Source organism: Merops nubicus, unplaced genomic scaffold (assembly GCF_000691845.1).
Source record: "Merops nubicus isolate BGI_N331 unplaced genomic scaffold, ASM69184v1 scaffold4583, whole genome shotgun sequence".
Taxonomy (NCBI): Eukaryota; Metazoa; Chordata; class Aves; order Coraciiformes; family Meropidae; genus Merops; species Merops nubicus.
Window position 1 is genome coordinate 1 of NW_008597172.1, and position 10858 is coordinate 10858.

At 35.6% G+C, this 10858-nt stretch overlaps 1 protein-coding gene across 1 annotated transcript; it reads left to right on the forward strand.

Moving 5' to 3' along the window:
- Nucleotides 1–3061: 3061 nt before the first annotated feature.
- Nucleotides 3062–3640, forward strand: LURAP1L (leucine rich adaptor protein 1-like; the record flags this gene model as incomplete). Its single annotated transcript, XM_008936633.1, has 1 exon — nt 3062–3640. A coding segment is annotated over one exon (375 nt), but the record flags the coding sequence as incomplete, so codon positions are not given.
- Between the last annotated feature and the right edge of the window lie 7218 nt (nt 3641–10858).

Below are 10858 nucleotides of genomic sequence, written 5' to 3' on the forward strand. Positions count from 1 at the left end.
TTCCAACCCCTATGATTCTATGAAGAAAGATACACTCTTGATATGGGAGGCTGGGATGCCGTGGTAGCTTGGAGGGGGAGGATTCAAGTACATAGGAATGCAAAGAATTACTCCCAGCAAGGCTGTTCCACAGAAATGCTGAAGCTGTGGGTGTACTTAGAGAAAAAAAAATATTTTGTCTGAAATTATTTCCTGAAATATATGAGCTGTCTACTTTATCTAGAAGGGACTGTTCGTTAGAGGCATATTGGTGGTAGCTCTGTTAAACATTTCCTTAATCAGCCTTTTGGGAAATTTGCTATCTCCAGGCTTGCTTACATTCAGCAAGTTTCTGAAGTCTAGTTGCATGTGAGGAGTCAGGTAGTTTACTGCTTTAATGACAGCCTGGTTGCTGAGCAAATGGTTTATAGTGATTTATGGGTCGGAGTAGAGAAACTGGCTTGAGCAGGAGAGCTACAAAATGGTCAATCAGTTTTCAGAACCTCACATCTGAAACAATGATAGATGGGCAGTGTTGTTAAAGCAGAATGGTAGAGCTATTTTGCACACTGCAAGGTTAGCTATGTTAAATCCTGTGATATTGGATTGAGAAGAATTCAGCAGTCATTCTGGGGACAGGGGAAGGAGGCTGGGAATACATATGGGAGTTGCACAGACAGTCTGTTACTAGCAAAGTTTGAAATATCTTTGTGTTGGGTTGACGCTGGCCAGTAACTAAGCACTCACCAGCTGCTCACTCACTTCTTTCTCTCCCTCCAATGGGATGGGGGCAAGAACTGGAAGAATAAAAGTGAGAACTCATGGGTTTTAATAAAGACAATTTAGTAAGTGAATGAAAGAAAGTAAAAAAACAAGAGATGCAAAGTCAGTTACTCACCATCTCCCACCAGCAGACCAATGTCCAATTGGTCCCCAAGCAATGGCTTCATTGGAAAGACCAAACCCACAGGTTTTATTTCTGAGCAGAACATTATATGGCAAGGAATGTCCCTTTGGTCTGTTCTGGTCACCTGATCTAACTCTGTCCTCTCCCAAGTATCTTTCCCAGACCCAGCCTACTCTCTGAGGGTGCCAAAGAAAAACAGAACAGGCCTTGATGCTGTGCAATCACTGTTCAGCAGCAGCTGAAATGCTGCTATGCTTTCAACACTGTTTTATTCACAGATAGAGAACTCAGCACCATGCTAGCTTCTATGAAGCATCCAGTGCCAGTAGAGTCTTCTGCATTACCTAACAGAATAAAAGTATGTCAAAATAACTTTTCAAACAAGTGTACCAAGTCAGCATAATTCAGGATATTGAGAGATGGAAGGACCTGTATCCAACTTGTACTCTTGGCAAAACACGATACAGTCTTTGCTTCCTGAGAATACTGATTCCATTCCAGTCCATTGTGGACAAACAATACAGTTGCTATATATCTGTATAAAGATTGTGGACTTGGAGGATAGCATAGCATGTCTATTGCATGGCATGAGAGATCTTATTTGTTTTCTTCCCTGTCTCTCAACTGAGGGAAGACTTTCAGGTTTTCTATATACTGTATTGTTTTGGGGTTTTTTTTGACTAATAACCTGGAAGTTAAGATGTTAGTGTCCCGTGGAAGAAAATAATGTAATATATGTGTATACATCAGACATCATGGAGCACACATTTTTGTATAGATGTACACTCGAAGTATATACAAGGGAAAGTATTTTCCAAATGCATTTATTAAAGCGGTGACTTATCTGTGTGTAGTATGCTTGATTAGGACAATTAAAGGATGTAAGAACATATGATATATGACGCAAATTACATACTAGATATGGTATCCCTATGAGTTAATCTGAAATGACTGGAGTCTTTTTTCCAGTGGTTTTAAGCATGCATACCCTATTTTGGCACTATGGCAAAGGTTTATCTAGGCAGAGGTCTTAATTGTGGGAGTGGTTAAATTGGAAGCATGTATTTTGCAGTGTCAAACAGTAGTGCTGATATGCTGTTGGAAAGGGCTGGAGAGTTATTAGGTCACAAACTAGTATTATCATCTGGCAGTACGGATGGCAGTAGCTTTTGGCTTTCCACACTTGGTATTATGGTGAAACCCAGGAATCATCTTGTCAGAGTGCCTCTTTCAGTATTTTTACTTGTTTCATGTGACGAATAGGAGATCACACAAATTCTTTTTCCTAACACTTTTAAAGGTTCAGATTAAAAGAAAGAAGCAACAAATAAAACCCTTAGCCCTCACCTTTACGTGTCATCTCAGTGTGGAAATTTGAGTAAAACTGTGGCTTATGAAGTTTATCTGATACGGGAAAACATGAAGTGAGTTAAATATATCTCTGAAATGCAGCACTGTAATATTGCACTTTGTTTTACAATTAGCACTTCTCTGTGTGTGTATCAACCACCACAACTAAATTGGAAAGTAGGACTTTGTGCTTAATATGTGTTTGACTGTGAACTCATTGCCATCGTCTAATATGTGTTAAAGTAACTTGAAATTTACAGTTTCAGTAAGTTCAATATCAAGCATTTGTGCAGCAGATTGCAACATAAACTCAGTTGTAGTGTGAATAAAAGTCCACGAGCCTTTTTCTATATGATGCACACATGAAAATTTTAGGCTACCCAAGGAGCCAGAATAATTTGGAGTAAATGCTTATCTGCCTTCATCTGCTAAGTAGCTTAGAGTAGTTGTAAATGGAAATAGATTTGTGTCTGCTTTTCTAAATAATGAGAAGCTATTCCCAAGAGTAGTCATAGCACCTGTATTTCTTATCTAAATAGCATTGTACTAGTGTGTGTACAAGTCTTGTCATTGGCTTAACATTCCTATTAACAGACTGCTTATTCAGCCTGATCAGATTCCTACTTGACCTTCATTGACAATTTTTAGTATAACAGTACTTTTACTTTTTTTTCAGTAATTATTTAAGTAGATTTATCTTAGATGTAAAAGGTGGATTTTTTAATTATTATTTATTTTTTTATCCTGTTCATTGCCTCAGCATGCTATTTGGAATTTGATTTTTGAAGAAAATGACTAAATTTTTTAATCGTTTTTGTTCTGTAGGTTAATCTTCGAGCCACTGATGTGAAGCTTATGCGCCAGCTACTCATCATCAATGAAAGCATTGAATCTATCAAGTGGATGATTGAAGAGAAGGCCATTGCCAGCAGAGGTAGCAGTTTGAGTGGCAGGCTGGGCAGCTTGCTGGAAGGTCAGGAGACATCCCTCCATGGCAGCTGTAACAGTTTACAGGACTGTAGTGATGGACTGGATGGAATATCAGTGGGGAGTTATTTGGACACCTTAGTGGATGATGTCCCTGGTCACCAAACCCCTTCAGATATAGACCAGTTCAGTGATTCTTCAATTATGGAGGACTCACAGCCTCTGCATAAACATCCCAAAATTGATTCTGATGAGTACTACTGTTTTGGTTAATAAAAAACAAGTTCCAGTGGGACACTAATGCACTTGTACTTACCCTTTTTCTTTGCTGCTATTTTATTTCATGTGCAAAACCCCCAAGCTTCTCTTGAAAGGAAAACATAATATGATACTTTGATTACACTTTATAACTTTTCTGTTGCTTCTAATACATTTTCTCCTTGGTGGGTTGGGCTTTTTCTCCTCCTAAACCTTTTCTTTTTCTTAATTTATTGTCACAATTTTTCTGTTTTAATTTTTTTTTTTACAATGCTGTATTTACAAGTCTTTAAAACTGGTGAAGGAAAAGCTTTATCTTTAAAATGAGACATCAGGGGATGAAAGTAACAATTTTGTATTTGTTCGCAATAAAATATCTTCTAATAAATATATGTTGTGGTAAATTTTCTTGACTACCATGTTTGGCCTTTCCAAAGGCACCGTTCTTATTGAGCCTTAAATCTGAATCTTGAAAATACCTCTACAGAATAAATTTCCTTTTGTAAGCACTGGTATTTGTTTCTGTTCAACTGTCTTCGCTTGGAATATAAAGTATCCTAATTTTTTTTTTTTTTTTGGGGAGGGTGCATTTCTTCTGCAATGCTCTCATCCTTCTGTCCAATTATGGTTTTAAATTCTGTGCTTCATTGGTGTCTTGCAGTGATATAGGCAAATACAGGAAGCTCTGCATAAGAGTGTAATTCATTTTCGTGCTTTTTAGCTATTGTTTTTGTTGAACCTGCTGTTCCATGGACACAACTGACACCTGTGAAAAAAATGAAAGAGGCATCCAACATTAAGAATATCCAATTCTAATAGTTTGGTTACTGAGCCAAAATTTCTCAGCAGCATTATTTTAAACATGTAGTTTAAAGCCTTGGCAATTTTTACCTTGAAGGATTTAGAGGGCTGTTGGTGAAACATTTTACAGGAGTCAACATGTTATGAGGCATGTCCTGTTTTGCTTTTGTAAGCACACTTTCGTCCTTAAAAAGTTTACTTCATTTTTACCAAGTATTATGATGAGAAAGTAGTGCCCTCTTCTCTTTTTGTCTATTGTTTTGTAAGAGTTGGCTTCAGCCTTTTGGTGCTGTTGAGAGGTACAGCTAGTCATTCATACTGGAAGCATCTGAGAAGAACGGGAACAAACTTCTGTGCTCCCTGGTTTTGAGACTCCCCTGGCCCATGCTTTTATGCGCCAAATTGGGAGGCAGATTTTTCCTGTAATTGCTTCAGAATGACAAAGAAACAGGGTTTTATCCATGTTAAAGAAAAAAACTTAAGAATAAAAGAAATAAAAATTGAACTTGACACTTTAAAAGACTAATGAATGTTGATACTTGGACGTCATTTTGAAGTGTCTTATCTTGCCATGCCTGTATTCCTACTGCAAGTAAATTGTGGAATTCTCTCACCAAAGAAACTGTTTGCCAAGTGTAATACAACCTCCCTATTTAAAATATATTTTACACATTCTGCAGGAATAAAACTAGTATATGCAGCAGCCTACATGCATTGGTTTGGTTCATTTTGAGATAAAGTAATAGTCCAATAAGGTTCTACTCTTCCATGGATCTGTCTTGTCCAACCTTGATCAACATCAAATGTGGAGGAAAGGTAGAAAACTCAGGAAACTGAAAGTGGCAATTTGTGCTTTGTTTTTAGTTCTGTTACTACAATACAGTATGTGTCTGTGTTGCTCAAAATTAAAAACGGGATATGTGTATTTTGCATTGGATGTAATGATTTATTCAAATAGAATGAGAGTGGAGAAATGTGTGCCACCAAGAATGAGGCTTCTCGGTTCAACTTCTGAGATGAACCAGGGTATTGCAGGTAGCTTGAAGAAAAAAGTAAGCAAGCCCTCAAATGACAATGTGGTGCTAGCTTAACATTTTTAAGTTCTTTCGTTCTTTTCCCAGCTTATGACTGCTGGACATAGTTTGGGGAAAAAAAAAAAACTTGGAAAAAATTAATTCTTGGTGTACCTTTAAACAAAATATAACTGTGAATTCAAAATAAGTTTTAAGTTTTATTACTTTACTTTAAATTATTTTAATCTGTAGAACAGGGCTAACTCCCTGGTGTAAAACTGTGAATCTCTTGAAGGCTTTTCTACCTTTATTGCTTGGTGTGGAAGTTAAACATCAGTGTATATATACTCCCTCTGAATGTAATGGACATGAATATATACAGCTTTTTCTTCTCCAACTGGATTTTGAGCAGTAGGCCAAGAAGCGCATAAAATTTTTCTACTAAGAAGGAAATTCAAAAATACTCTTGTATACCTTCTCAGGTGTCTCCTCGAGTTATGCTGAAATTACTTCAGGGAATATACAGGCTGTAGCTGTCACCTGCCCTCTCACAGCTGTAATACTGGATAAACAGTAATTACATGAGTGATAGATTTATCATGTTATGATTTAAAAGTTCATTTAAATGGGAATCAAAACTGGCAGGAAAAAAAAAAAAAAGCCTACTACTAGCAGTGGTAAAAAAAAACTCTTATGTGATTAGAAGGTTTTACTCCTTTCTATCTCTTGACTGAAGTGGAGAAAAAGTACAAAAAACCAAAATGGAGATGCCAGGAAAGTGTTAGGAGGAAACAAGAATTTCCAGGTGATGTGTTTCTCATATCCAGTAACACAAACACCTTGGGTTTTATTTTTGAAGCATAAAGGTTTCAAAGATTTATATTTGACTTAGATTCCTTGATTGCATTAATAGATCTTCCAGCCAAAAGATAAGAATTTACTCTAACTTATCACTTAAGACAGAACATGAGATTTAGTTATCTTCTAAAATGAATCCCATAATTTACAACTGAACTAGAGCTTCACTATTTAGACAATGGAAAATGTTAAATGACCCTTTATAAAGTGTTCATATTGAGTAGTTGATACTGTTTTTTGACAGGTTACATAATTCTTCCAGCGTGACTTGGTCAATCTTAGTCCTGGAAAATTTTGTGTTGTAAAAAGGGCTCTGGATGCCCTCTTCTAGCACTTCGCAGGGCTGGGTTCTTTTTTTCCCTTGGGTTTGCTTGCAATTTTTTTTTTATAATTTATAGAATTAAAACCCAAAATTCAGTAGTATAGGGTAGAGTATCTGAAAGCACTTTGCAGAGCTATGTCTGTTTCAAATGGATAAAAGCAAAATTATTTTTTTTATGGAAAAGTAGCAAATACAACTTATTTCTTTTCTGTCATTTTCTATCATCTTGGCTCTTCTGTTACTTTGCTTGCTTCCAGGCATGACAAACAGTTTTAAGACAATTTGTAAAATCACAGGCAACAAGCAAGTCAGTCCATTCTCATTTCCATACTGCTGAAGTTTTGTGTTTGAAAGACATCCCACTGTGTAAACTGTGTAATTCAGAGACAGTAAAGTATAGTCAAAAAATATATATTCAGTATTCTGTATGTATATTCAGTATGCTTTCTGTTTTAAAATAATAGTTTCCTGCTAATAATAGGAAGCAACTAGTAAGTGTGTGTGCTCTGGTTCATGAACAAATTATTGGAGGATAAAAAGAAAAAAAAAAAAAAAAAAGCTCAGTCACATCTGAAAACTGTGGTGGTGCTACGAGAGGTTGAAGAACCAAGCCTAAGCTCTTGGATCCATCAGTAGGCCAGAAATGTACTAGGACACTGAAGACAGATCAGTGTCTCTGCTTCTGGAAGGCTCACTACCATTATCCTGCAAGTTGAAACAGGATGATACAAGAAGCTGGAAATCTGTGTACCTTGTTAGAATGATCCCTGACTTCTGAAGGGAGTGGCAAAATGCTGGAAGTACTGTCAAAATGTTTGAGAGTTTGAAGCCTCACAAACAGTGCTCTGCATTTCCCTTTGAAAAAGAGAACTGGTTAGTCAAGGTGAGTGAAGTGCAGCCTGAAATAATATCTGCACCATGTAGCTGCGTTTCATATACAACCTGTATGAGAACCCTGGGAAAGTGTTGGCATTTGTTTTGTAATACAAAGCAGTTAATAATCTGTCTAAAAAGCCTATGCTAGTATTTTTCATGTTGCCAGCATTTTTGAACCAAGGCTAAAAGATGTGCCTTTGATATAGAGAATTAACATATACCCAATAAACATGACCTCAGTAGAAAGCATCCGTCACCTTACACCAAAGGAGGCTTTGTTTCACTTGGAATGTGCTCTGTTAACAGCAAGCTTGTCTTTCTCAGTATAGGTACGGATTTGCTATAGAAACAGCAGAAGAGCATCCTGCCCTGAAACAAATAGAAGCTTTTCCCTTACATAAATTAACAAGAGATTAATGTAGCCTGCACTTGACCTTTCCGTTGGCCAGACACTAAATTTCCCTGGTAAGGATGTGTAGAGTGAAAATTGAAAAAATTTCTTCTTTTTCCCCTCATGGACTTTTTTGTGCTATGCCACTAATAAGATAAACAATCTTTATGAAGTCTTTTTAAAAGCTTGCTTTTCCAGCAAACATTTCTAGTTTTACTACTGACATTTCCCTATAGTCTTGCTTGGTTTTGTTGGCTCAGGCCCAGAAGAAACGTATTTGAAAAGATAGATCTTTTAGTTAGTTAGGGGACAACATGATACAAATGTCTGAAAATAAATATCAGTAACACCATTCTTTTCTTTTCTTTTCCTTTCCTTTCCTTTTCTTTTCTTTTCTTTTCTTTTCTTTTCTTTTCTTTTCTTTTCTTTTCTTTTCTTTTCTTTTCTTTTCTTTTCTTTTCTTTTCTTTTCTTTTCTTTTCTTTTCTTTTCTTTTCTTTTCTTTTCTTTTCTTTTCTTTTCTTTTCTTTTCTTTTCTTTTCTTTTCTTTTCTTTTCTTTTCTTTTCTTTTCTTTTCTTTTCTTTTCTTTTCTTTTCTTTTCTTTTCTTTTCTTTTCTTTTCTTTTCTTTTCTTTTCTTTTCTTTTCTTTTCTTTTCTTTTCTTTTCTTTTCTTTTCTTTTCTTTTCTTTTCTTTCCTTTCTTTTCTTTTTCTCCTTGGCTTTTCCTTTCTTTGCTTCACTTTGCTTTGCTTTGCTTCTTTTCTTTTTTCTTTTTTTCAAAATTGGCAATCTTTTTTTTTTTACCCCATTTTTTGTCTCACATTCATATGAAGAGAAAGCAGCAGATTGAGCCCAAAGGTCTGTATCATGCTTTTTTCCTGTAGACCATAGAGCACACTTATTCTCAGTGCAAACTTGTCAGTTTTGCTTGGTCCAAAATTTAATAGCTAATGGCTATGTTAAAACTCTTTGATATGATCACTGTATTGATCATCTTTTGGAAACCGCTGAGATCACTGAAAGCATTTTAATTTAGAAAGGATGATGCTTTGATTTTGTAAAGGAAAATGTTGTTGTCAGACCAGTGTAGATTTTGGTCTATGAATTACAGACTCAAAGGATGAAGTACCCAATAAAATTAAAAATCTTTTGTGTTATGGCTGTCTTGTAGAAGACTGTTTTTCCTTGTCATTGTTGGAGACAGTGTTTCTTTTCAATGTTTGTTATACTACTTGAAAATAAAAAGCAATTTATTTCAGATGGCATTATGTGAGAGTTTGTCACAACTGTTCAAAGTTGCAAAAGCAAGCATTTGTAGCCCGTTATTTAAACGAGTATAATGAAATACTGTGTTAAAAAGAAGATTTTATGTTTTGGAAATTTTCATTGTAAACAAACTGTTTACTGTTGGGCAATATAGCTATCACTACTAATTACATTTTGAAGAAAAAAAAAATCTTATTTTTGACTCCTAAATTCTTTTTTGCTTGCATTCCAAATCAAACTCCAAAAATGAACACTACAGAAAGAGAAAAAATGCTATACGTGAGCGTGTATGTACAAAATAATGTGGTTAATTCTGTGTTCAAGTTTTGCTGTCAGAATGTTCCCATCATCTTACCAGATGAGTTTCTAAACAATAGTGTATAACTTACCAGGCAAATCAGATTTGAGCAATACAGCATAAAGTAATACTTGTAATGAAGTGATTGTGGTGCCTTTTTAGAAAAAACAAACCAACCAACCAACCGAATAAACAAAACAAACCAAAAAACCCCACAATTCTCTAGGAAGGGAAGGAAGAGAGACAGTAACAGTGTAGTTATTGGTGCACCTAGTCCTATGTGCATACAAATCATAGTGGATCTGTGTTAAGAACATATCTGACTCCATTTGCAGGACTCAGCCTAAACACATAGAAAACACATAGTTTTAACATATAGAAAACAAGTCTGAATTCCTGCTCTACATTTGCCATTGCAAACCAATTTCTGAGCTCCACCTTATAGTGTTTGTTCAACCAAGAAAAAGAAAAAAAAACACATTACAAGCCTAGCATTTGGTAATCTGGCTTCCTAGATGGCTCATTTTAGCCCTAACACACACTGCTTTCCAGGGGACTGCTCAAATGTCTGAAGACAAAGTGCTACAGTTGTCCTGATATAGTACATAAATATTAAAAAAAAAAAAAAAAAAAAAAAAAAAAAAAACCCACCTATTTTACAGGAGTATTTGGTAATTATTTTTCTCCTATCCATTTTTTGAGGGCTATATCTTACTAATGGTACAGGTTTTTTTCTAAATGTCAGGTTTTTCCTGTGAACATGAGAAGATTCTCCCAATATTTGTGTATCTTGCAGTCAAATTCTTTATGCAAAGCTGTTGATATCACGAATAATCAAACTAAGGAAAACCTATTCACCTTTTTTGTACCTCAGAAGTTTCATTGCTCAGAAGATTATTTATTTCCCTCAAAAATGCAGTGCCCTTTGTTTCCTGGCAACTGGCTATCACACAGTTTGCAAAGTCAAGTAACCCTAAAAATATTTTGATGATGGGCTAGGAGAAAAGTAAGTAAAGTGTACATCACTATTTTCACAGGGAGGCTGTGTTTCAAACAATGACATAATCTTTAGGACAAATAACAGCTTTCTTTGTGCCACCCCACCTCCCCGTTGCCTAAAATAATGTAAATATTTGCTTTAGTCCATGAAGTTGCCCAAAGCCATTGTTGGGTCACTTTCTTTCTGGTATTCAACATGCTGATATCAGCACAATTTCCAAAATGAGTCACAGTGCTGCATGGGAAGCTACCAACTTGTTATAAAGATGACATTAGACAGATATCAAGTTCATAAACACTGTCATCAAAAAAAGGTAGAGCTGAGAAGGGCTTCTAGATAATATTAAAAAAAAAAAAAATAATTCGGTCTTGTCATTCCATTTATCATACTGTAGCTTAAATTACTTTGGCAACTGAAGAAAGCTGAAGGCTGAGTTTCAGGTTGTAACAGGAAAACTGTGATTCATTGATGACCCTTTACATGGAAGCATAAGTAAAAAATAAAGATGCCACCAAAAACATTATGAAAAGACTATCATGATACTTTTTCCTCTGCAATGAATTCAAAATCAGAATCTACTCTTGGATTTGCTGAAGGGTAGTACATGAGAGAG